The sequence below is a fragment of the Drosophila albomicans genome, chromosome 2R (genome assembly GCF_009650485.2).
Source record: "Drosophila albomicans strain 15112-1751.03 chromosome 2R, ASM965048v2, whole genome shotgun sequence".
Lineage (NCBI taxonomy): Eukaryota > Metazoa > Arthropoda > Insecta > Diptera > Drosophilidae > Drosophila > Drosophila albomicans.
In genome coordinates, this window is record NC_047631.2 from 35,013,439 (window position 1) to 35,039,609 (window position 26,171).

The 26,171-nt window shown below is 38.9% G+C and overlaps 5 protein-coding genes across 7 annotated transcripts in view; 4 read left to right on the forward strand and 1 right to left on the reverse strand.

The window, feature by feature from the left end:
• Positions 1-2,911: 2,911 nt before the first annotated feature.
• On the forward strand, positions 2,912-6,846 carry LOC117576773 (TATA box-binding protein-associated factor RNA polymerase I subunit B). Its single transcript, XM_034261824.2, has 4 exons — positions 2,912-3,463; positions 3,524-3,644; positions 4,079-4,525; positions 4,579-6,846. The coding sequence occupies exons 1-4, from the start codon at positions 3,048-3,050 to the stop codon at positions 6,241-6,243; spliced, it is 2,649 nt and encodes an 882-aa protein (XP_034117715.1). The 5' UTR covers positions 2,912-3,047; the 3' UTR covers positions 6,244-6,846.
• A 147-nt stretch (positions 6,847-6,993) lies between these two features.
• LOC117576774 (protein phosphatase PP2A 55 kDa regulatory subunit) lies at positions 6,994-15,939 on the forward strand. Of its 3 annotated transcripts, none has more exons than XM_052006735.1 (5): positions 6,994-7,123; positions 10,211-10,436; positions 13,988-14,139; positions 14,201-15,004; positions 15,068-15,939. In XM_052006735.1, exons 2-5 carry the CDS (start codon positions 10,280-10,282, stop codon positions 15,434-15,436), a joined length of 1,482 nt encoding a protein of 493 aa, XP_051862695.1. In that variant the 5' UTR covers positions 6,994-7,123; positions 10,211-10,279; the 3' UTR covers positions 15,437-15,939. The 3 variants fall into 3 exon arrangements, with proteins under 3 accessions (XP_051862695.1, XP_034117716.1, XP_034117718.1); XM_034261825.2 differs by having other exon boundaries at positions 7,017-7,241; XM_034261827.2 differs by lacking the exons at positions 6,994-7,123; positions 10,211-10,436 and adding exons at positions 10,647-10,834; positions 11,857-12,419.
• Positions 15,940-17,705: 1,766 nt separating this feature from the next.
• Positions 17,706-21,158, forward strand: LOC117575098 (protein Skeletor, isoforms B/C). The gene is made up of 6 exons (XM_034259199.2): positions 17,706-18,199; positions 18,719-18,941; positions 19,003-19,350; positions 19,416-19,969; positions 20,032-20,254; positions 20,314-21,158. Exons 1-6 carry the CDS (start codon positions 18,037-18,039, stop codon positions 20,969-20,971), a joined length of 2,169 nt encoding a protein of 722 aa, XP_034115090.1. The 5' UTR covers positions 17,706-18,036; the 3' UTR covers positions 20,972-21,158.
• Positions 21,159-21,686: 528 nt separating this feature from the next.
• LOC117575099 (protein fem-1 homolog C) lies at positions 21,687-24,727 on the reverse strand. The gene is made up of 5 exons (XM_034259200.2): positions 24,209-24,727; positions 23,684-24,006; positions 22,450-23,624; positions 22,267-22,395; positions 21,687-22,202 (listed from the first exon to the last, which is right to left on the reverse strand). Exons 1-5 carry the CDS (start codon positions 24,394-24,396, stop codon positions 21,978-21,980), a joined length of 2,040 nt encoding a protein of 679 aa, XP_034115091.1. The 5' UTR covers positions 24,397-24,727; the 3' UTR covers positions 21,687-21,977.
• A 375-nt stretch (positions 24,728-25,102) lies between these two features.
• The window catches only part of LOC117575108 (single-strand selective monofunctional uracil-DNA glycosylase), a 99,599-nt gene continuing 98,530 nt past the window's right edge, over positions 25,103-26,171 (forward strand). The window contains exons 1-2 of the mRNA XM_052006737.1: positions 25,103-25,456; positions 25,512-25,869. Of these exons, the coding sequence (XP_051862697.1) occupies positions 25,145-25,456; positions 25,512-25,869 (670 nt within the window). The 5' untranslated portion in view covers positions 25,103-25,144. The remainder of the gene's footprint in view (positions 25,457-25,511; positions 25,870-26,171) is intronic.

Genomic DNA, 26,171 nt, shown 5'->3' on the forward strand with positions numbered 1-26,171 from the left:
TTGGCTATTTATACATAGGTGCAGTGGGCTTAAGTGAATGCAAATGAGCTGCAGTTAATTACCTTATAGAGGCTAATCAATCACCTCGGGCTATCTACCTTGCACTGACATTGTGTGTTCTTGATCTCATTTCAGAATAACTTGGATGAGTCCCGGCCTTAGCAGCGAGACAGCTGGTCTATCCATGTTCTTCAGGCAGAACAATCGTAGCCTGAAGCTGCAATGCTTAACTAATGCGCGTCGGTCCCTCAAAAAGCAGATGCCGCTAAAGCATTTGAACAAACGCAGAGTGGATAGCATGAATTGCCACATCCCAAAGCGAGCACTTTAAGCAATTTTGATCGCAATATTTACTAAACATTACCAAGCTCTACGTGGTGTTGGCCATATCACTAAACTTAGTTTAGGACGATATCCAGTTCACGACGGATTTGCTGCGACTCATCGATGAGGAATGTCTGTCTAGTCGCAATATGTTGAGTAGCTGCAATTTGGCCACCAATTCGACAAATGCCGATTGAAAGTAAGGAGCTATGCACAATACAAAGTATATGTCACTTATAATTCATATATTTTATGCACAGTTCCCCCGTGCTCATATTGCACAAATGTCGCGCTTCATAGATCTGAATAGCTTTCAGAACCCGGATCTGATTGGCCTGGCGAAGCGCTATGTGCTGGAGTTGAATTTGCTACAGGAAATTGCCATCTTTGAACCATTCATAGACCCCCACACATATCCGCGTTATGAAGTTCGAGTAATGGCCTATATCGCTAATGTTTGGTTTGGATGATGTCAAAGAACGTGCAATATCCGGTTTGGCCTTGCTTGTCAATGAGCACCGCTCACCAGGATATGCTGCTAACTCCAGCCATGCAACGTATGCGAGAAAATATTTGCCTCATATTCGAAACGCTGCTCAGAAATAATTTTGGATTGAGCAAGGACGCAGACATCAAAGACAGCCCAGTTTAAGAGTATTCTGCTACACGGCACTCAGGCTTAAGTGTCCAAATTCCGGTAGTATTTTTCAGCAATACTAGTATTCGATGAGTGCACCATGGACCCCTTGCGAGTGCCACTAAAGTAGCCTCGTCCGCAGATCAAGTTTCCATTCCATTTGGCGATGGATTTAATTAAGTTTTTTAGTACAGGAAACAGGCAACTGATGGTGACATTGAGTAAGCAACTAACTTGGTCTATTTCTGCTTTCTGCTGATTTCTGTTCAACTGGTATTTCAAATATTGACTTGTCAGTCTTTTGGCGCTCGTGGCGGCTTTTCAGTGGCCAACAACAACAACCACATCAATAATTGTTGCTGTAATTTTTATAATAGCCGAAAAAATATACAAATAAAAATTTGTAAATTTATTTTTATTTATCATTTGCATCCAAATTTCAAATTGCCGGGTGTTGAGGCGGGCGCATTGCAGGTTTGTGGCACACTCTCCGCTCCACCGCTCCACTCAATGCTTTTCGCTCACTCACAATTCGCTCATATTTGTTATAGTACCGACTGATGGCGCCACTTCCGTGACTTGCTGTATTTCTGCTTGCTGCTTATTTATGTTCGCCTGGTATTTCACCAACTGATTTGGCAATTTTTGACCACCGTTACTAAATCGAGGACTGTTTTCACAATTACAACAACAGTAGTTACAAACAACAGCAACAACAAAACAAAATATTCCATATCATCAGTTGAAAACCAGGTGAGCAGAAATCAGCTGCAAGCCGAAATAGAGCGAATCACTTGCTTACTCAGTGTTCCCATCTGGCGCATGGTTCCGGTACTACAAAAACCTAAAGAACGCGCCAATTTGAATCTTATAAGCAACCGATGCTCAAAAGTCAAACCCGTCAAAATTAGAAAATATTTTTCGGAAAATTCTACAACAACTACAACATAAGTAATTAAAACAACAATTATTAATAATGTGGTTGTTGTTGCTGGCAACTCGATGTGTACGATGATCAAAAAATTGCCAAATCAGTAGGTGAAATACCAGGCGAACATAACTCAGCAGCAAGCAGAAATACAGCAAGTCACTTGAGTGGCGCCATCTGTTATTCGTTCTCGGTACCCCATAAAAGTGCCGCCATCAGTCCGTTTTTGGTACCACAAAAAATTAAATATTGCCCGCCAATTTAAAATTTGAATGTAAGCGACGAATAAAAAGAAAAGTCTCAGTGATTCAGCGCATATGTGAAAAAAGTTTAATAGTGGAACTAATAGGATTATCTGAATGTGCTTTCGCCAGTTTACATATCTTTTCAATGCGAATATTGATATATAGCTTTCCAATATACGCGATAACTTGCATTCAAACTACAGCATAAGCAATTACAGTAACAATTAATAACGTCGATGTTGTTGTTGGCCATTGTAATGCCACAACGAACGAAATAAAAGGGACCAGTTGAAATACCAGGCGAGCAGAAATCGTCAGCAAGCAGAAAAAGACCGAGTCATTCAAAAAAAAAAAAAAAAAAGTTATAAGGAGGCGCAATTTTTAAGCAATTTTTGACATTTTATTTTTTTTTAGTCTATTTATGGATGGGAGTTGGGCTGCTTTGCACGGGCAACGGTAAATCTTGAGTGTAGCCGCTTTGGCGCAAAGAATGTAAACAAAGCAGAATGTGAAGAAACTTTTACTACTAAATTTAAAATAATTAAACGATCAAAATAGTAAACAAAAAATGGAAGCATGATTTATAAAAATCTGTAATGCAATTCTCATACATTTTAATATGAAAATTTGTTGCTGTGGTTAGTTCCCTTTTGATTTCACCTCGATAAATTATCGCGTGGCTACAAAATATACTGAAAAATGGTGGTCGATATTTTCATATGAGGCAAATGTGTCATTTCATATATATTAGAAAACCCGAGTAAAACCTCATTTTGGTGGTGTGGAAACAGAGCACACTTGTTTTGAACCAGCCGTCTATTATTTGTTACTGTATGTGCGGGCACATTGTTAAAAATTGCTGTTTTATGTAGAAAGGCTCGACTGGTATATTTCTTAAATTTAAATTGAAAACATGAATGAATCTGAAGTAATGGAAGTTGACCAAATGGAGTGCGACGTCTGCGGGGAACGCACCTTCCAAGAACGCGAGGGTTATTATTACTGTGTCGAGTGCGGTACTAAAAAGGAACAGTTGTTGGCAGTGGAAATCAGCGCCGAAGACACTTTTAACGACACCTCGAAGCACACATCACAACGCACTATAAAGAAGCCGAAGATTAACTCGGAAGATGACGACATCACATCCTGGGAGTTCTACAACTACGTATTGCGTGGCTTCCTCCAAGAACTACTCAACATGGGCGCCAAACCAGAGTTAAAGTTAATGACCTTACAAGTGTGGGCAGCATACATGCGACGTATGGAAGTTGCTTTCTGCAAGAACAATGAGATGGGCCTCCCAAAACTGAACGTGCGCGCCCTGCAGAGGTAACTGAACAGGCATTTATATTGTGGTACTTCTTCACAATTACTAAAATATATTTCTAGAGACGCAAGGATTATATACAATCACACCCAAAATAAACGGAAACGAGAACGCCAAATTAGGAAGCAAGGGAATCAACTCGGAGATGAGCGAGCCAACTGGCGGGAATGGAGAAAGACAAAGGTTTGTATGCTCAATTCAACTTTATTGTTAATTATGAGAAATAGTAGGTGTCCGGGAACAATAGGGGCAGCAATAAGAAGAAAGTGCGTTCTTGTGGTTTGCCAGCCTCCGATGATGGGTCTTCCGAAGTTGCTGCCCCTTCTGAGTCAACAGAAGCCTCGTGTAGGCCTGCTTACCAATTTAAATGATTGTATTAGCTAGCGATCTTGCCGAGAATGTCTTATTTAATACTTACGCTCTCTGGCCATCCGCGGAGCAGCGAAAGTGGTTAGTGGGGCATAAACCGACACGAAGAGACATGTTGAGTCAAAAGTCGATTTGATGTTAGCCCCGTTCAGTTGACTATTTAAAGGTGCAGTGGGCTTAAGTGCATGCAATTAAGATGCGGGTTATTACCTTCTAGAGTCTAATCAATCTCCATCATCTTATTTCAGCGTAAGTTGGACGAGTCCGGTCTTAGCGGCGGGTCACCTCTATCCAGGTCTGTAGGGCAGAGCAATCGCAGCCTAAAGCTGCAATGGTCAACTCATGCGCGTCGGTCCCTCAAAAAGCAGATGCCGCTAAAGCATTTGGACAAACACAGTGTAGATAGCTCAGGTAGCATGCATTGTCACAAATTACATCCCAAAGCGAGCACTTTAAGCAATTTTGATCGCAATATTTACTGCCTAAACATGACCAAGCTGTACGTGGTGTTGGCCATATCACTAAATCTAGTTGAGGACGATATCCAGTTGACGGATTTGCTGCGACTTATCGATGAGGAGTATCTGTCTAGTCGAAATATGTTGAGCTATTTGCCCGACAACGTGGCCATGCATGGCAAGACGCTAATCAAGCAGCTTCAATTTGGCCACCAATTCGACAAATGTAGCTTCAAAGTAAGGACAATACAAAGCATATATCACTTATAATTAATCTATTTTATGCACAGTACCTCCGTGCTCATATTGCACAAATGTCGCGCTTCATAGATCTGAATGGCTTTCAGAACCCGGATCTGATTGGCCTGGCGAAGCGCTATGTGCTGGAGTTGAATTTGCCACCGGAAATTGCCAGCTATGTGGCAAGCTTGATGGATGCATTGCCGCCGTCCTTTAACCCCATTAATGGACCCCACACATATCCGCGTTATGAAGCCCGAGTAATGGCCTATATAGTCTACGTACTAAAGCTAATGTTTGGTCTGGACGATGTCAAAGAACGTGCAATATCCGATTCGGCCTTACTTGTCAATGAGCACCTCTCACTTGTAAACACGAATTTGAACCATAAGCCAATGGCCCCACTTTTTGTCTACACGGAGTGGATGCAATTTGTAGAAATGCGTAAGAATTTCGTTGCTCATTTTAACGAAAGCTTCGCCCAACGCTTTGGCGTGTCCACTCAAAGTGGACGCAAGGTAGACGACTTTTTGAGCAAGGAGCGTAGGCAGAGAGACCAGGAATACAACTACCAGGATATGCTGCTAACTCCAGCCATGCAACGTATGCGAGAAAACATTTGCCTCATATTCGAAACGCTGCTCAGAAATAAATTTGGATTGAGCAAGGAAGCAGACATCAAAGACAGCATTGAGTTCCAGCCCAGTTTAACGCCAGCGCACAGTTACTTTAAGCGTATTCTGCTACACGTCACTCAGACGGAGAAGGGGGACTTAAGTATCCAGGTTCCGGAATGGATGGTTGTTGATCACACTGAACATCAAGTGGCTCCATTTAAAAATCAAACCACTGAGCTTGCCCAATACTTAGCTACTGCCGGAAAGCAATTGAGTGTCATTGAATTGGCTTGTCAGGCGGATTATCAAAAGATTGGATTATTTCAGACACTACAGCGCACGAGACCTCGTTGCAAAGAGGGCCGCGCCAACTGCGACATTAAGACGCAGAATTGGATTGATGAGTTACGTCGCAGGGAAAAACGACCTGATTTCGTATTTCGCCAACCGGTGGCTCAATATGGTAAACAATATCAGGGTAAAATTATAGAACGTGCCGAGCGTCGCCAGGCGCTGGAGGCAAACAATCCGTTTTGGAAGATAAGCTCAACACCAAGCTATATACTAAAGGTTAACCAAGAAGATATTGCGCTTAAGGATTTGGCAGCAATGCAAGTATTCGATGAGAGCAACATGGACCCCTTGCGAGTGCCGTTAAAGTTGCCTCGTCGCCAAATCAATTTACTGCCAGAGACCAAGGACTCAATTGAGCCCAAATTAGAAGCATGCAGTGAGCATGAAGATGACGAAGTAGATGAGGAAGAGTCTAAAAAGAAAATAATTCAATTAGAGCCGCTTTTAAAGATATCAAATTTTGATTGTTGGCTCTTACATGGTTATATATCAAAAACAGGCGAGTCAACCAGGAAGGATTTAAGAAAGTTCTTCCCCTGCTCATTTCGTTGGTTGCTCGACACCTGCGCCGCAACTATTGGTGTCAATTGGGATGTGTTATATGAACAATTGTTGGTGCTAGAGGTGATGTTTCACCATGGCATCGAGGACTGGAATAATCAATCCAATCACTTACGCCTTAAATACAATATCTTGAATAAGGACATTAATTTACTAACGAAATCTTTCAGAGATATGTGGTAAAAAATAAAAGTCCATTCGAAAGCCCAAACAACATGTAAAAAATGTCTAATCCATAATTTGATGGTCCTTGTCAAGAATGTAAACAGGCACTCCACAAGACTTGCAGCTATCAATAAGCAAATAAATGTTTATTACGAAATTACAGAGATAGGTGCGCTGTGATAACAATTAAAGCAAGAACTTCACTTAACCAGCACATTGTTGATTTGTTTATGCATTACTCAAATCTTCAAACCGAAAGACCCTGATTGGCTTTTTCGCTCCTCACCCGCAGATAGAGAAGGCTCTTCTTCCACCTCACCACCTCACCAGCACATACAGCGAGCAACGGCAGGTGTTGAACGCTATTGCTAAATAGAAGAGAGAGAGAGAGAGCGCGCGAGGAGAGAGTATATGAGAGCAAATTAGCTACAGTGGATGCTTCTCAGACGGAACCTAGCAAAAAAATATTGCTGGAATATAAATTTGCTAAATACCAAAAAAAATATAGTAATCATAGTACATATATATCGACTATTGTTACATAAATCTATTTACGTTCTAACAATAATGCATTTACATAACATAAGCTACATTAATAAAGAATTACCGCTAGGATAATAATTTAGTTTAATAAAAATAAACGGAAAATCGTTCACCGTATTCTGTGAGTCGGTAAACCGATGTGTCACTGTACGCATACAAGTGTACATCTGTATGTAATGCAAAAGAAATCATAGGCCGCACTTCGCTAGGCGACGCATGCGAGCTCAGTGCTAATTTTAACGACGCGGCGTCGTAGCCAGTTTCGTTTTTGCGGTTTTTGATTTGCGTCGTCGAAGTTGAATCAACATTAGTTTCATCAGTTTCAGTGCCTTTATCAAGCGCATGGCCAGCATAGGTATTGCATATTACTACTACAAGCGTTCGCCATCGACTTCGACTCTCCTCTGTTTAAGAATTTGAAAGTACAAGTGCTCATAAGTAATGCAAAAAGCATAAACAGTGTCGCAAGCAAAGTAAGAATCGTTTTGTTTAACCGTTACATGTACGAATGAGTGGAAGCAAAACAAATTACAATCAAGACTAGACACTATAAACATAAAATTTAAACCAAACAAAACACGAAAATACATATGTATGTTTGTATGTATGGATGTATATGCATATGTACGTGATAACAACAATAAGCCCATAAAACCAATTTAAATACGTCATATTCTTTAGCGGATGAGTCAAAACAACTGGAAAACTTTCAAAAGTACAAGTTAAATATAGAAAGCCATCGACAATTAAAAAAAAAAAAAAAATAATTTAATTTCGCTTATTTTAGTGTTATATTGAGAATGAGAATCTGCGATGAGTTTTTAAGTAAACAGCATATAATAGTATAACAGTGTTAATATATAACAAGTAAATATCACATGGTCTAGTATATATACCAGTATAACACTGCTAGTATATAACTGTCCTAGTAAATAAAAATGGTAAGATAATCCATACCATAGCGTTTAAGAACACAATCCAGCCGCCCTTTCTACAGCATTCCACCCCTCTCCATGCCATACGAGCAACTTTGCTGTGTACGTGCGATCCAAGTTTCAGTTGTTGACGTTCTTGGCGGCTTTTGAGGTGAACAACATTGTTTTTCTACTCGTATAGTAAGAGCACGCAGCAAAAGCATACTCGGAGTTGTATTTGCCATATAAATTGAAAAGTACATAGATCCATATGTGTGTACAGACTCTACACTCATTGTATAACACCACAATTAATGACTGTTATTTTGTCACTAGCTTAGCTGACTTGAGCTGAGTTTTATGCCAAAATATTTGTTTAATCTGTTCGCATCAATTACAGCAACAACAACAAACCATATAAATTGACTTTATCCGACTTCGGTGATAACTCGTAGACAATTTGTAAGATTTAACCCCATCAATAATCGTGTATACTTGATCTACACATATGTTTGAGTGCTTCCAGTCAATCAAACTATTAATGAGTTTAATTTATCGATTTGCATTAATCGCATTCACACAAAAGTGGCATAATTGGACAGCCAAAAGATAAGCGACACCATCGAAACATAATGATGTCAGTGTGTCCATAGCAATATTATTAGAAACCAAATTATCTCCTCCATTCTTTTACTATGCGAGTCACTTGGTTCCTTGCCTACTTTAAATTTACCTTAAAGAGGATGGCATATTTACAGGTAGTATCCAAAAATATCTCAAATCAAAGCCCACCCCGCTTACCGATTACCACAGAAGTAAAAGTAAGCGGATGAAGGTGCGAGTCAGTCTCGTGCTACACGTGCTACTGGACTATGAATTTGTCGTCCTACTTATTTATAGAGTCACACTGCCTGATTATGTCTGTGTGTGTGTGTGTACGTGCACATGTGCGTGAGCTCTTGTTTGATGTGTTTGTTAACGAATTTTCAGCATTTCCTTCACATTCTTTTAAAAATAAACAAAGTCTGTTTGGGCTAACGTCAATGTTTTTTTGTTATTGCTGAGCAAAATATAAATAAATGCAATGCTTATACAAATTCATACAAACGCACATATGTATGTATGTACATACATAGATGAAATATCAACGTATAGAGTAAATAAGTATTTTTGTGCACAGATGCTGCAAACTTTTTATTATTATTATTTTTCCATCTTTTATGTCATTATAGTGTACAAATCTAGAAGTTATACATCACACTTATGTACACAAATATGTGTGCATTATGTAAATCTGTGTGTGATATATGTACATACATACATATGTACTAGGGCATTTGTAAGAAAAGCAATTTTCTCATTTTTATTTAATGCGTAGGCTGCGAGTTTACTCACGTTTATTTCGCCGACACTGAGACAGACTTGTTTGTAATAATTGGATTACAATCACATGTTATTGTTGTTCTTCTTAGGGCGCATGCTTCTCTCTTATCAACTTGTTGCGCTTTCCTTCTGTCCACGAACATCGCAACAGTGAAGATTGCATTTATATGTATGCTCATACGCACCATGTATGTACATATGTAAATATGATGTCCACATATTGATATTTGGAAAATGTATCTTTACCACGGCAACAGATTTATTTTATACCATTCGAAATATTGTACTGCTCTACATCCCTTATACTCTACTATTAAATTACAACTCTTCTAATATCTCTACTACGACTACCTTTCTACTACTTACTTAGAATATGATGTCCACATATTAATATTTGGAATTTGTATCTTTAGCTCGGCAACAGATCTATTTTATACCATTCGAAATATTGTACTGCTCTATATCCCTTATACTGTACTACTACTACTCTACTATTAAATTACAACTCTTCTAATATCTCTACTACGACTACTTTTCTACTACTTATACTTAAATCACAATGCCTTTACATTTATCATTTTAGTAGACAAATGTAATATCTTCATTTTGTGTCCTTTGAGTTTAAAATTCATGTATGTATGTACGTACATACATATGTATAACTCAACATACATATGTGCAACATGTGTACATACAAATATATGAAACAAACCGTAAGTTCTTGCAACCAGATGCTAAAGCCGTTTTGACTATTTCGAGACGATCGTGCTCGCCAACGTAAGACTTATTGTAAACAAGTGACAAGCACATTTGCACAATTAATTTGTGAGCAAAATCTGGCAAAAAAAAAAAGCAATCTAGTCGGAGACATTTGTATGATAAATGCAAGTAGACAAAAAGAGAAATCCAGAGTGGGGGAGAGCGAGTGAGTGAAGCTGGTGTCGGGAGGGGGAAGGCGGGGGACATGTGTTAATTGTCTGACAAATTGAAAAACACGAAGCCCGCTCATGTGCTAAGGTCTAAAATGACCAGGTCTTAAACAAATATTTATTATACAATATGGTGTACATGTGTATATGCATGTGTGCGTGTGATTGTGCTTCCAAATATATGTTAATAGATTCGATCATTTAATTTACTTACAGCCAGCCAGCAAAACTGTAACAATAAAACAGAGACAGCGACAGACAGAGAGAGAGAGAGAGAGATAGAGAATGGGTCGTTGGGGTCGTCAAAGTCCAGTCCTGGAGCCGCCAGATCCGCAGCCACCGCCTATTCCGCCCCGTACATTCATGCGACAATCGAGTATTACAAAAATTGGCAACATGCTCAACACGGCAATCAATATTAACGGCACTAAAAAGCCGCAAAGTGAGTTTCTTCCTTCCGTAAATCGCATAAGTTTTTTATTTTTTAAGGTCGTGCGCGCCAACACACATACGTACATAGATGCGTAAGTGTTTGCATTTGTGCGTGTATAAATATGCGACATCCCAGTCAGCTGTTGTGGCTGGCATTTTGCAGCACTTGAAATTTACGTTAGCCAACACCGGCGAAACCACATTGGACGCCGTTTATTTGCAGTGAATTAGTGGCCTGCAACTTCTATTGTAAAGTGCGAAATTTGCAATAAATTTTGGTACTTCCATTTTATGTTGAAATTAAGAAAACAAATTAGTCAGTAATTAATTTGAAATTGTTACCGCTGCGCGTTAAAGTGTTATACCCGCATCGCAATTGTATTTTTCAATGGTGTACATAGTTTAAAAGTGCGTAAAATCCCATTCGGCCGCCGCTGCCGCATTTGCAAAAGCGACGACGCAACACAACGACGGCGGCGACGAAGCAGTGCAGTAAAAGAGGCGGCAAAAACTAGAAGAAGAAGCAGCTTAACATTAACAGCAGAACAGCATTAGAATCCGACTTTTTTTTGGTCATATTTGTCATGCGAGAGTTGTAGTTATATAGTCATATATATGAATGTATGTGAACACGATTTTGATATGATGATAATCTTCGTCACGGCGCGTCAGTCTCCGTGTGTATTGCCGTGTGCTGTGTGCAGTGTATTTGTGAAAAGAGATGTACATACTTATGCAAAAATATTAAGTACGAGGCGCATTCAAATCGAATATTGATTGTGCGTCGTCGTCTCCAGCGACGCCGCGCTTTTCTTGTAGAGAGGCAGGCAACGCAGCGCTTTATTGAATGCCCAAATAAATGTATGAAATTTGTGTTGTAAGAGAATAGCTGCTAAACAAGGAACGTTCATTTTGAAGGTTAGATTGCCACCCGTTGCGTTTGGTAAACCTAAAACAGAAAACGGCAAATAAAACGCGATAAAACAAAGCGTAAGACAAACGGTGCAAACGGCAAGCGAAACACGTCGTTGGAGTAAACGACGAGAAAGAAGAGCAATGAGAGCTAAGGGATGTTTGTTTTGCAATAGAATAAATAATATTAATCGCATTGTTTAGCAAATATACAAGCGTTAATATCGCTTTACGACGGTCTTTTATCACTCGTGCATTTTACTCTCTCAACCTACCGACCGACAATCGCCAGAAATAGTGTAAAATTAGTTTGCGATAATTTCTCATACAACCACAACCACCGGCTGCACACGACATACACAGCACACATGCATACTGACAGTAGTACTGTGTAATACTGCTTGCTTCTTGCTGCTTCCTCGCTATGTTGCTGTCGTCGGCGTATGTACATATGTACATATGAACATGCATGATGTATATATATGTATGTAAACGAAATATACTCCCCTACTTTGCAGTTTCTTCTCCACATGTCGTCGACGCCGTTGTCGTCACCAGCAGCAAGCAAAATAAGTATACGTGCTTAAGTTGTGTTGAGCAGTGACGAAAAAAGAAAACAAGAAACGTACATATAAAAAGCAAAGTACATCACATAACAATAACAACAATAACAAAAGAAAAGGGCCGAAACAAAAGCAACGAAAGTTAAGCACTTTGGTTTTGTCTTTTGCTTTCGGTTTGTTCATTGTCGTCGTTTCTTTGGCAAGCTTAACTCCTTCGGCGCAGGCAAAGTAGAAGTGAAAATAAAGTCCGCGTTCAACACTCTTTCACGACAACAACTACAACAATAAAACGACGTTCCCCAACACGCACACAATACAATTGAGCGCTTTTAGTGGGAGAGTGAGAACGGGAGTGTCAGCAGTGCGATTGGGAGCGAGAGCGCGACCGCAACTCCTTGGCCTTATTTGATTGTTGTTGTTGTGTGGCTAGTTGTGTTGAGTTGTTGTGGCTTGTTGTGTGTTGCCTCCTGCTAACTCGCGCGCGCTGCTCAACGAAAACTGTTCAACTGTCATGGCCGGTAAGTCATTATTACTCTTCCAGATCTTGGGGTATCTTGTATTTTCTTTTTCTCTCGTTTGCCCTGCTCTTTCTCTTCCCTTGCGATTTTTAAAGATTTTGTAAAATCCCACATTTAATATAAACAAATTGTTTGCAATTTGTAAACAAATGTATGAAAATAGCTTATATTGTTTACTTTCTAATGATTGGCACCATCTAACGGTCACAATTTTCAATAATAAGCGTCCGCAAGTTGAAATTAAATACATACAAAAAATATTCGAAGAAAATGATTTATTTAAATTTACTTATGGCCGAATTAACCATAAAGTTTTGTTATTTTATGGTTTTTATTTAACCATATTGAATAATTTTAATAAATCATAAGTTTAGATTATAATTAATTCAACCTATAAAGATTATTTTAATATATATCTGTAGGCATTAAGTTAGATCTCAAGAACAGGTTAGCAGTGACAACTCATAAAAGTAATTCGAAGAGGTTAATTGATTATTAAATTCAGTTTTTTTCCCCACACATCTTATTTCTACTCTGATAATTGCTAATTGTACAGTTAATATTCCCATTCTTGGTTAGAGTGTCAATAAAACAATACATGTTTAATTAAACATACAAGGATTTTGTTTTTATTTTTATACAAAGAGTAATGTCATTTCTAAAAAAAATAGAATAGGTCACGACTCCTCAGGTTGCTCGTTGCGAAGTTGTAGTTGTGCTTTTTGCTGCGATATCGCGTGCTATTGTTAAATAATTGTGCCAATATTTGATTATTATTTAGTTTAGACCTACGAAGTTCTACAACCACTTACAATGTGCCTGCATAAATAACAGTACAACTAAAAATCATTTCAACAATAAGCCAATGACAGTTTGTGTTTTCATTCCTTTTTATATATTTATTTTATAAAAAATGAGAAGCTGCTGACATTTTATTGCTCAGTTTGTCAGGACTACCAGTTTAAAAATATAGAATAGTTTCAAAAAAATTAATTTTGAATCCCAGAATGAATTAATTAAAAGCTAATTATTGAATACTGAGCAAAGTTTGTTTATAATTGACCTACTCTTGGATAAATGGATAAGTTGCCTTGACCTGGAAAGCAAACCGCGCCACCTAGAATTGGGTGTGTTTTACAAACATTCTGGTGGACTTAAGTATTTTAATTAATATGTGTTTTCAACATACTTCAACATACTTCTAATAAAACGGACTTCGGAATTGCAAGATATATTTTAAATCAACATTAAAAAAGCTCGTATTTATTGAATTATGTACACACTTATATTTGTAGGATTGTACAACCAAAAAGTAAAAAAGTTTCGATGGTTAGCTTTGGCGTCATTACTAAATAAACGAATACAGAGACGTCATCGTTGTCCTTTCGATTCGTCTCATCTCCTACAGCTAGTGTTACTACTACTGTGACTATTGATTGCCTTTAGGGCAAGCGCAAATCAAATGTAACAGACTTAGGCACTTCGCAGATTGCCGACAATGAGAAGTGATGGAAATGTGAAATTCAATACATACTACAATTTTCCCTCTCTCTCTTTCTGTTTTACAGGTAATGGAGAGGCCTCCTGGTGCTTCTCACAGATCAAGGGCGCCTTAGATGATGATGTCACCGATGCGGATATCATATCCTGCGTTGAATTCAATCATGACGGCGAGCTGTTGGCCACGGGCGACAAAGGCGGTCGCGTCGTCATCTTTCAGGTGAATATCAAGATTTCATAAATTACCATCAAATTAATAACATAAAATATTATTTTTGAAGCGTGATCCCGCCTCGAAAACCTCCAATCCTAGACGCGGTGAATACAATGTCTACTCGACATTCCAATCGCATGAGCCTGAATTTGATTATCTCAAATCGCTGGAAATCGAGGAGAAAATCAATAAGATACGATGGCTGCATCAAAAGAATCCCGTGCACTTTCTGCTCTCCACCAATGATAAAACGGTGAAATTGTGGAAAGTGAGTGAGCGCGATAAGTCGTTTGAGGGCTATAACACGAAAGAGGAGAATGGTCTCATCAGAGATCCACAAAACGTAACCGCCTTACGAGTTCCTTCTGTAAAGCAAGTGCCGCTAATGGTTGAGGCTTCACCACGTCGGACTTTCGCCAATGCACACACCTATCACATCAATTCAATTAGCGTTAATTCGGATCAAGAGACTTTCCTATCAGCCGACGATTTGCGTATCAACCTCTGGCATCTGGAGGTGGTTAATCAGAGTTACAATATTGTTGACATCAAGCCAACCAATATGGAGGAGCTGACGGAGGTCATAACCGCAGCTGAGTTCCATCCGACCGAATGCAATGTATTTGTATACTCCAGCTCCAAAGGGACAATACGATTATGTGATATGCGATCAGCGGCACTTTGTGACCGTCACAGCAAGCAATTTGAGGAGCCTGAAAATCCAACGAATCGCAGTTTCTTTAGTGAAATAATCAGCTCCATAAGTGACGTTAAGCTGAGCAACTCGGGTCGCTATATGATCTCCAGAGACTATTTAAGCATCAAAGTTTGGGACTTGCACATGGAGACAAAACCAATTGAGACCTACCCGGTAAGAGATTCAGCTTAAAATACTTCGATCTATGTTCACGACGCAACATTTGTGCTTTTGCAGGTTCACGAATACCTACGTGCCAAGTTGTGCTCGCTCTATGAGAACGACTGCATCTTTGACAAGTTTGAGTGCTGTTGGAATGGCAAGGATAGCTCTATAATGACGGGCAGTTACAACAATTTTTTCCGCGTATTTGATCGAAATTCGAAAAAAGATGTCACTCTCGAGGCATCCAGGGATATTATTAAGCCCAAGACGGTGCTAAAACCGAGAAAAGTTTGCACTGGCGGCAAACGAAAGAAGGACGAGATCAGCGTTGATTGTCTCGACTTCAATAAGAAAATCTTACATACCGCTTGGCATCCCGAGGAAAATATTATAGCTGTGGCCGCGACTAATAACCTGTTCATATTTCAGGATAAATTTTAGCTAAAACTTCTACTGCAAGCATTGTACACACCACCCACGCCCATTACTATGGCCTTGGCAAAGCCTTGGCAACAGTGGCAACAGTCGGCTCATTTAAATGATAATTCGATTGATTTGTTTCAAAAGCGCTGTCAAATTTCATATAAATTGTTTGCTTATCATTGATCCAAGACCCTTCCTACCCACACATAAACAACAGCAACAACAACACAAAAATGCCATAGCAAAAGCTTTGTAACATTTTTCCTTAGTGATACGTACAATATAAATAAACAAATTTTATACATAGATAACATTTATATATTTAATGATGAAGCAGAATTATAATTTTCTTCTAGCGCAATTAAAGAAACAATCGAATTATCAAACGTAGTGTACCAAGTTTTTTTTATATTAATATGCGCCCAAGTATTTCTAACAAAAATTATATCTAAAATTACAAAAAGAAAAAAAAAACAAAGAAAAAATATACATACAAAACGCATATTAAAATTTTTGTTCGCTGTTAAGTTTAATCATAACACAAAAAAAAAAAGTTAAAAATAGGAGTTGTGCGCTTTTCTTTCTGTTGTATGTTTTAATCTTCGTTTTCGATCAAGTTCATTCCAAGCTGTTAAAAACGAAAATAATTAAAATAGCTAGCCTATCAATAATGTATGATACTAAATCTCAGCTAAAATATCACCAGCGCATACCTCACCTCACCTTTCACCCCATGCTGTTATCAGTCATACAAATCACCACGCAAATACGAAATGCTCATTTAAACATCTAAATTTACTAAGAATCTGTTAAGAAGAAAATTAAAGAAAAACAAAATAAAATCAATTAAAATATAATGCAAATAATAAAAGTATACAAATACTGCAGTCTTTAAATTTTCTCCTATGAGAGACATACAAAAAAGAAAAAAAAAAACAAACAACCTAATTTTAACATAATTATTTGTATTAGTGTTCTCAAGTTCTTTAATTTTATATCTTACAAAAAAAAACAACAATATTTTTATACGCTATGTTTTAAGCTAAGTATTGCTATTATTAGTTACACTTTGCGTGCAGGCGTCCAAGTCCCATATTACATATAATATAGGTTCCCCTCACCTGGTCACCTGTTTGTCAGCCTCTCCTGCACCTGCCATAAAGTAACTAACTTGGTTGGCATCATATTAAAATGGTTTTCAGCTTCTTCAACTTAACAATTGTTTACAGTCCCCTCTCACCATGCACAAGTGGTCGACTTTTAGGCTATATAGTGCGTCTAGTGTTAACAAAAAATGTGAACTAAAAAGGTTAATCGATAAAAATAATAAATATATAATGAATTGCAGGCATTGAGAGTTCAAAAAGAATGAAATGTAAACGCATAAATGATAAAAAAAAATATGTGCTTCTTATGAGAATTAATTATGTATTAAATATGTATTTCCAATGAACTAGTTATACAGAATTAGAAAGCAGGATGGACGGTTACATTTACATACATACATACATCCACATTAAGCCCAAAATAAAAGAAGTTGTTTGTGAAAAAACCGTGTGAAATTCGATTACCATTTAAGTAAAAATTCTATTTTTAATACATACAATGTACATTTTGTTTCAGACAAATATACACTACACACATTATGCCCACAATTTATTTCGTTGAAACAATTAATCGCCAATTTTGTACTGGGCAGTGGACATTTTAAAAATTGAGCTGTAGCATGCCTTTTTGTAAATAAATTCGTAAATACATTTTTGAAAGCATGCAAAGAAGAATCACAACAACAAGAAAATAAATCCATTCATAAAATGAACTAAAACCTTACTAGTCGGTAGCGCGACTGTTGCAATTTGAAACAAAATCATAAGATTTAGTATTAAAAGAAATTATTGAAACAAAAATAGTGGTAACTCAAATAAAATATACGAAGTTTAGTTTTGCAAGCAAAATATCGAAATAATAAGAATGGTTTCTTTTTATACAAATACTCTTAAATCGTGACTTTTCGACTTTTAACAGAATCTGGAATTGAGAAATGTAAATGTTGTAATACGTTGATTAAGGATGGTAAAGTAAATGGCTGTGGTTCCCTAGTGGCTGGTGATTTAACTAACCATGAAAGAGATCCTTGAAGAGCTTAAAAAATATATTTTTATTTGATTGAATGCAGCGCATGCGTGGCTTGAAGAGCATGAGAGAGTAAAGCATGGCAATCAAAGAGAGCAGCTCACTGCGCAGACGCCATTGATTGAGACTCCAACTGTAGCACTGCTCGTTTAGTTAATTTTGTGCAGTACATACAGACAGTTCGTCTTGTTGCTACCGCCGCTATTTGTCTTTGGCAGAAAGGAGCTGAAACTCAGCTTAAACCGGTTTTAGACAATTCAAAAATAATAATACTGCAAGTTTTGTGCTACGCGATTATAACGAAACAACCTTAAAAATACCCAAAAACCTGTATTTCGCTGGCCAGTGTTGTAAAACACAAAACGCGGATAAAAGTTAATTTAAAGAAATAAAGCTTAGCTGCACATTCATTCCTGGAAAGCAATGACTGCATCATGTTATAAAATACGTTAAGTGAAGTATACAAATTAAGCTGTGACATTAATATGGTTTATATTAATATATCAAATCGAGTCGCACTTTGTGACTGTTGCGACTGCGCTGTTAATAGGCGTGTTACAGCTGTTCCGGGTCAGCGACGGCTTCCAAATATGCAACTACTTTGTGCGTTTGTGGCGATAATTTTGTTTTGTTTTCCAGTTGCTTCAAGTAAGTATAAAATAATGTAAATTCGTCAATGTATGCATATAATATAATAAGAAGTTAGTCGGATTTATTTATAGTATAAGTAAAGATACATATATTATATATTCTATTAACGGATTTTCTAATTGCTTGAACGTTAATATGTATATGTATACATTTATATATGTATATGTAAGTGGACATGGCCGAAATCTATGTACATAGATACATACTCGTGTAGAAATACGCATACAAGCAAAACGAAAGACACGCAAAAAGAAAGAGAAACTTGAATACTTGTTACGTTGAAAAACCTGCAAGACAATGAGTAACACAAAACAGCAACAACATTAACAACAAAGAAAATAAATTCACTTTCGTGTGAGACTAGCGAAACTGGTCTATATTTCCACTTCAGCTTAACGGTTTCGCATTAGTCGAGATGTGAACCATTTTGCAATCTCCTGCTGGAATTCTTGAATTGTTAGTCAGTGAAGACGTCAACCTTGATTTTTTAAAGTCTTTGTGGTTTCTTCTCTACAGATGCAGAAGGCGACGATGAAGATGGGCCATATAGGGGCAAATATCTGGGCAAGCTTAATTCATATCATCATCAGGTGTCCGGGGATGTCTATGCTGTTAATGAGTTTACCTTTCTTATAACTGGTTTCAATTATGATGGTAACGGAGCCGATACATTCTTTTGGTCCGGCGCTAGCAATCGTCCGGGTCCTCAAGGTTTTATTGTTCCGGATGAGTATGGCAAGTGAGTAATAAAAGCTTAACCGAAGATATGACCATATAATAATAATATTAAATATTCGCAGAACGAACATTTTAGATCGTTACCATAACAAAGATTTTACGCTCACGCTGCCAGATCGCAAAAAGATGACTGAAATCAAGTGGCTAGCAGTTTATGATCTCAATAATCAGAATAACTTTGGTGACGTTTACATTCCCGAGGACTTTGAACCGCCGACCACTCAAACTGGCGGAACCTTCTCTAAGCGCAGCCACAACGTGAGCAGTACTAGCATAGAGATTTTGGACTCGAAGACTATTCGCATCAAAGACTTCACGTACGATGGGCTTGGCAAGCGCACCTTCTTCTGGACAGGCGTGGGTGCACAGCCTTCGAGTCGAGGCAGCAAAATACCAGATGAGCGGGGCTAGTAAGTGTTTCATTTATCATCGAGCCATGGCGAACAGATGTATTAAAAATACATTATTTTTTCAGCCTCGATCCCATTCGTAAATATAACAAGGAAGTCATTGAACTGGAATTACCGGGCGATAAGACAATCTTTGATATCGATTGGATTAGCGTCTACGATGTGGCAGACAATGAGAACTATGGCCATGTTTTAATAGCCGATGGCTTAAATGTGCCCCCATCGCTGGTGAAGATTACGCCCTACGAGTTCTCCTTGCCGAATTGCAGGCAACTGCACAAGGACTTACAGATTTCCTGGGAGGTTTTCGGTCCCCAAATCACGTTTCAACTGTCTGGTCAAGTTGCTAAAATGGACTACATGTCTTTTGGCATCTCAGGGTCAGATGTATCCAGTCAAATGATTGGCGCCGATGTTGTGGTGGCGTACATAGATGACATCAGAGGTTACACTGTGGACTACAACATTACCTCGTTAGCCCCTTGTGTAAAGGTCTTGGGGCGGTATAAAGGCGTTTGTCGTGACGACGTTGTCGGTGGATTGGATAGTTTTCAATTGAATACGTATAGTCGCAAGGATGGCATCAATACTATTAGCTTTAGGCGTACTCTCAAATCAGGCAAGTGAAGTGTTTAACAACATTATTAGTATCTGGTTAAATTTCCACATTTTCATTTTTAGCTGATGATGGGGACAAGGAGATATTCCTGGATCGAAGCAATTATGTTGTTTGGGCACTTGGTCAGCTGGACTCAAATAATGAACCTGCATTTCATACATATTATCCCAAAAGTGATATAATCATTGACTTCAATACTACGGAACCTGTTAATGATTGCTTTAGCTTCACCAAGCGTCTGGTAACACAAGTCCAGCTGTGGGAGCGCACAAGAATTACGGATCCGTAAGAGAATGACATTGCACCTCTGCAATATTACTGATTTTCTTATTCTCTAATAATAGCACGGTGCGCACTTTTAATGCCTATTTGGGGCCTTCTGGAGGAATGCGTGGATATCAGGGCCTCACAGGACATGTGTCCAGTGGTTTGGCGTGGTACATCAATGGACACATGATTCCCGAACTGTACTTAAAGCGTGGCCTGACCTACACCTTCCAGGTGCGTGGCGGCAACAATCCACACTCACCAGAGCACTACCATCCTTTGGTAATTACTGACGAACCTCAGGGAGGTTTCGATCGCTTATCGGATGCCAAGCAGAGTGAAATCAGAGTACTGGCAGGCGTTGAATTTACTCGTCGTGGACAACCGAAGCCCACAGCTGCGGGACCGCTCTGTTTGTCTCGCTATCCAGAAAACTATGATCGTCGGTTAGATGATAATTTTGCTACTTTTAAGAAGTTTAATCGTTCCTTGCTGAACACTTGCAGTAGCGAGCCACCTGCACTGCTTGAGATTACGCCTAACATCACATGGCCAGATACCGTGTACTACAATTCTTTCACTCATAGCAACATGGGCTGGAAAGTCCATATTGTTGATAGTTATAGTAATCTGCGTAATACTTGTGAAAGCACCTTCAGGAGTAGGACAATGTTAGCTACATTAATAGTTCCATCCTTGCTCTTGCTTCTAGCGAACCCATTGTCCTGGTACTGATACTGAGTGTTTATTAATTATTATTGCTTTAATCGTAACTCAATTCACACAGTCACTATTTACATGTTACAATATTAAAGCTTAAACGATTTACTCCCGTACTCATGTACGCATACCTACCTTGTTAGTGTATAATTAATGTAATGTTGCTAATAAAGGCAAAGCTGTACATAGGTCAATTTGTCAATAGAGTGGTTATTTTAAAAGTGATTCTGGTCTTGTGTTTGTATTAAATGTTTATAATCTATGAATTAATTTAAATATCAAGCTGTAAGCTATAAATTTATTGTTTAGAATTGGTGTATTATACGTACATAGAGATTGTGTAGCTCTTTAGATACACATATTTAATTTAATTGTCATATTCTGTGCATTGTAGCAACAATACATTTATTGTTTGCTGACAGACGAGTTCTTTGGCCGTATAAACTATACCCATGAACCCACTAATACTTCTGCAAATTAATTTTCCATTCATTTAGAGTTTAATTTCATTTTTTAACAAGTGTTAAATTAGTTATTCTATAGTGTATACACTTGTATATATAGTATTTAGTAAGTATATATAGAGTAATTAGTTCTGATGAGTTATATTTGTTTTCTGTTGCCTAAGTTTGTCACTTAAATGCAAAATGCTTTAGAGTTAATAGCGTTGAGTTTGCTATTTGGTGTTGCCATTGCCTGTTAATTATGATCGAAAATAATTGTGATTCACTTTCATTTCCTATACAGATTTAATATCACGTTTATCGCTTACACATTTTGCTTTTGTTATACATTATTTTTTGTTTTGTTTTGTTATTGAGCTTTTCAATAAGTTTCTCTGAATAATTTAACAGTGGTAGGTAGATAGATAGATAGATGGAGAAGTAGTTATACAGACAGATAGGTAAGAAGAAACAATAATTACACTGGTCAAATTTCGACATGGCCCAATTAAATACTTTTAATTACTATCAATTTAAGGAGTGGCGAGCGTGCAAACATCTCATATGTAAACCATGGCCTATGGCTCATGGTTATGTACAAATAGCTGAAGCTGCTTATGCAGATGATCTTTGTAGCGAATCTTATGCTTACTAAGAACCGTCGCACATAGGCACTGCAATGATACGTAGTTGAGCAGGGGTATGGTGTTAGTGGGATTGGAGGCAATGGAATCATATGGACGCTTCTCGGCCCGATTTGGCTGATCAATATCCGCGCCACACTTGAGTAACAGATGAACAATCTACAAGAAAGTGATAATTTTTAGATAACTTTCTGGTGTGTAAAAACCTTCATGATTAACTCACTTCATTGTCGTAGTTGTAAGGTTGACATGCAACATGCAATGGTGTTGATTTGGCTTCATTTTTCGTGTTGACATCAATACCGCATTCAATAAGCAACTTGATGACATCCGCGTTGGGGAACACAGTCTTCTGCAATGATGTAAATAATAAATACAACGCAGAGTAAAGATATATCAAACGCACATCGGCAAAATTGTCTTCAGTAATGTAACCGCTTTTAATCACATTGAGTCGCGAGGCACCCAAGTGGAGCAGAGTGTCTGCAGTGCTGGCACTGCGTAGATTTCCGACAACGACCGTCCTGTGAACGACCTGAAAAATCTGCTTGTGCTGAGCCTCTGTGTGGACGGTATTGATTAGCAGATAAATAAGATGCGCCAGGCAACGCAGCACTCGGTCATAATTTTCATGTTGGCGTCGGAAGACGGGTCGCACTTGCAGCAATTCCTTAACCTCCACGGCACTCTCGGCGAGCGTTCGAAATACACCAAGCACATCTTCAAATCTGGGTAACATATTATCCTGATGCATGAACCGGGCGAGGGCATCAGTACGCATATGGCTGGAGTTGCGTACATGCAGATCCAGCATAAGACGCACCAAGGCCTGAGCCGCAAAGCATGTCTCAAAGTGTAAAATGGACCAATTGGAGACTCGTACTTCTAATAAAAAGCGCCAAAGATCGATGCAACGCTGCAGCTGCAGTGAGTCGGCGTAAGAAGCTCCTCGGAAGGTCAGACGAAATAGCATATCCTTGTGGGTTAGCCCGAGAACACGCTCGCAAATTAACAGGCTTTGCGTACGCATCGCATCCATATCTGTGGCGATATTGTCGAGCTCCTCTAGGGTAGCGAACTCCACGGCATTTTCGTAGGCATTCCGTAGCGGCACCTTTGGCTTCTTCTCGATGTAAGGAGTATAGGCAGCTCGTATGTGATGAGCCATGCGCCAATGCAGAATACAAACACGTGACTCATTATGCTCGTCCAGGAAAGTAGAACCCATTAGTTCATGTGCCTCTGCAATACGTTCCACCGAATAGTTTAACTCTTTCTTTAAGTAATCGAATATTTGATGAGCGCCTTTGAGGCATGCCGTTCGTAGGGCATCGTCGCCATAGCGGCTTTTGGCAAACGGATCAGCACCTTGTTCAATTAACATGCGAGTGGTGTCCAGTCGATGCTCCTGTATGGCGTAATGTAGCGCCGTCTTATCCTGAATGTCGCGAGCATTGATGTCCGCGCCCTTGCGCACCAGATACAAGCAAAGCTGCACAGACTGTACCGAATTGATGAGACAAGTGCCGCCGTTGATGTTGGGCTTCTTTATGTCCGCGCCGTTCTCCACAAGAAACTTGACTGCAATTGTATATTGATTACACAGATTACAAAAAACATAGAAGCGAATTAGGGCTTACCAATTTCAGTGTGCGTCATGTAGCATGCACTGCGCACGGGCGTGGAGCCTGAATCAGATGTGGCATTAATGTCGCAGCCAATGCGAACCAGATACTTGACCATGGACAACTTGCCGGAGACAACAGCTGCCCACAGTGGCGACACATAGTGAAAGCTATTGTCCTCGGGCACTTCGAAGTGGCCGCGCTGCTCGATGTCCGCCTCGCAAATGGTTATGAGATACTCAGCAATTACAACTGCGCCACGTTTGCAGGCAATGAAAAGTGGCGCACAGCCATTGCGTTGCTTTCTAACCATTTCTCGACGCGATTCACGTGGATGTCTGTGAGGCCGCAGAAAGAGAAAAAGAAAATAGAATAAAAGAGAAGAGTGAATGCGATGCCTACAGAGTGCAGTTATAACAAACGTAATGAAAACATTGATTATGTGGACAGCGCGTCGCTTATCATGCTCAGTTTTTGGGACGGTGTACTTACATATACTTATGTACATATATATGTAAACAATAATTGTTGTGTACGTACTTTTCAAGCTCGTGGCGTAAGTGGCGAGACAATATCGAATCCTCTTGACTGCGTTTACATTCCTCGACAAGCTCGTGATTGAGCTTCGTAATCTCCATCTTGGAGCTACTCTGTTTCCGTTCGTTGGCCATGGAGCTGGGGCTGGAGCGCCGCTGGAGCTGGTGTGTGCCTTCAACTCTGGAGTTCATTGCCAGTGCATAATTTCATTGCCAAATGTAAATGCTGTTCCACTTCGAAAGGTGCAATTTTAATTAGGTTTGCGTTCCAAGGCCAGTTTCCGTTTTTTTTTTTCTAGTGTCGTCCAAGCACTTTCTTTTTTTAATCAATTTTGGGTGTATAGGAATGTGAAACGGTTAAGAGTTATTGAACCACTGCGGTGCATACTATGCGCCGGATCTGGGCGAAACTCAATAACAAACAATAAACAGGTAACGTTTACTTTGACTATTTTTATGTTTTCTTTTATTTTATGTTTATGTGTAGCAAAAAATACAACAACAAATGACAGAATAGGGTGAACAGCTGTCGCAAGGTGCCAGTGTTGAGAACACGACATTGTTGCCTGTGCTGGTCTGTGTTACGAAATCCGCGAAAAAAACATGATATTTAGAATGCCTTCTACTACAATAAAAAAGTTCATTTATTTAAGATATGTTCAATACATGCAATAAATATATTGTCTTTCGGAATACAAAACAAGCATTTTTAAATTAATTTGCGCATATGTGTTTCGATTATTTTGAAATATGGCATTCCCACACCGCGAAAGTGTTGCTTCTTTCTTTTTTATTTGCTTAAAATATAAAATGGTATATACTGCTTGAAATATAAAATGGTATATACTGGCAGCACTGGCAGTGTCAGCTGATTTCAGTTACGGTCATTGATGTTTTCTTAAACTGCGCGCTAAATTTGCATAAACTGAAAAATTTAAATATGCTGAAAAGAAAATTAGAAAAACAAGCAGCACTAACTGAGGACATTAAGCCCAAGGTAACTGCGTTACCTGGAGCCATCAATTCGGAATTGTTTCGACAACCACTTTGGATGGACTTCTATGAAATTGAGTGCACACTGAATAAGAAAATTGCTTCACTTGAACCGCCAAAAAATATTAAATGCATATACAATCCGTTAGAATATGCAGCCTCATTGCATTGCGCTTACCTACGTCGTTTCTTGAAAGGACGCAAGCAATTAATGTTCATTGGCATGAATCCAGGTCCAAATGGAATGGGGCAGACAGGAGTAAGTCAGTCATTGAGTGGTAATTTTAACTTTTCTTATGACAATATGTCTTAAGGTACCTTTTGGCAACGTTCGTACTGTCCGTGACATAATGCAGCTAACGGGCGAGGTACTTCAGCCACCCTTGGTGCATCCCAAACGGCCCGTGGAGGGACTGAATTGCAAAATTGAGGAGCCAAGCGGTGTGCGCTTGTGGGAGCTTTTTCTGCATTTAGCAGACGGGAGAATCGATACTTTTGCAGACCGATGTTTTGTACACAATTTTTGTCCCTTGGCATTCTTCGACGAGCACGGTCATAATATTACACCGAATGAGTTGAAAGGCGCATATAAGCAGCAGATACGCGACATATGTTTGAATGCTTTAGAACAGTTGCTTAACCTGGTTCAGCCACAAACTGTGGTGGCAGTGGGTGAGTACGTTTATACAGCATTAAGTCGCTCGTCTTACTGTAGATCAGTATCAGTATCTGTTTTCCGCTTACCACACCCGAGTCCTCGTGCTCTAAACAATAGCAATTGGGTGGAAAAGGCTAGCAACTTCTTGCAGAAAAACGGCCTAATTACAATAATGCGCAATGAGGTTAAAGGGGAATATGATTCATGTACATCTAAGAATATTAAATAAAATAGTTTTAATGTTTGTCTGGGCTTAACCTCATAGAATATGAAAAACTTAGCGTTTAATTTAAAAAACAGTCATTGGCCATGGCGC

Bases quoted from the DNA above. Each gene is read 5' to 3' on its own strand.
- LOC117576773 (XM_034261824.2), top strand. From the start codon at position 3,048: ATGAATGAATCTGAAGTAATGGAAGTTGACCAAATGGAGTGCGACGTC. The intron at 3,645-4,078 runs GTTTGTATGCTC...ATCTTATTTCAG, and splicing joins GGGAATGGAGAAAGACAAAG to CGTAAGTTGGACGAGTCCGG. The intron at 4,526-4,578 runs GTAAGGACAATA...TTTTATGCACAG, and splicing joins TCGACAAATGTAGCTTCAAA to TACCTCCGTGCTCATATTGC.
- LOC117575099 (XM_034259200.2), bottom strand. From the start codon at position 24,396: ATGAACTCCAGAGTTGAAGGCACACACCAGCTCCAGCGGCGCTCCAGC. The intron at 24,007-24,208 runs GTACGTACACAA...GCGGCCTCACAG, and splicing joins TTACGCCACGAGCTTGAAAA to ACATCCACGTGAATCGCGTC. The intron at 22,203-22,266 runs GTGAGTTAATCA...ACTTTCTTGTAG, and splicing joins CTTACAACTACGACAATGAA to ATTGTTCATCTGTTACTCAA.
- LOC117575098 (XM_034259199.2), top strand. From the start codon at position 18,037: ATGGTTTATATTAATATATCAAATCGAGTCGCACTTTGTGACTGTTGC. The intron at 18,200-18,718 runs GTAAGTATAAAA...TCTTCTCTACAG, and splicing joins TTGTTTTCCAGTTGCTTCAA to ATGCAGAAGGCGACGATGAA. The intron at 20,255-20,313 runs GTAAGAGAATGA...CTCTAATAATAG, and splicing joins CGCACAAGAATTACGGATCC to CACGGTGCGCACTTTTAATG.
- LOC117576774 (XM_052006735.1), top strand. From the start codon at position 10,280: ATGGGTCGTTGGGGTCGTCAAAGTCCAGTCCTGGAGCCGCCAGATCCG. The intron at 10,437-13,987 runs GTGAGTTTCTTC...TCTGTTTTACAG, and splicing joins CGGCACTAAAAAGCCGCAAA to GTAATGGAGAGGCCTCCTGG. The intron at 14,140-14,200 runs GTGAATATCAAG...TTATTTTTGAAG, and splicing joins GTCGCGTCGTCATCTTTCAG to CGTGATCCCGCCTCGAAAAC.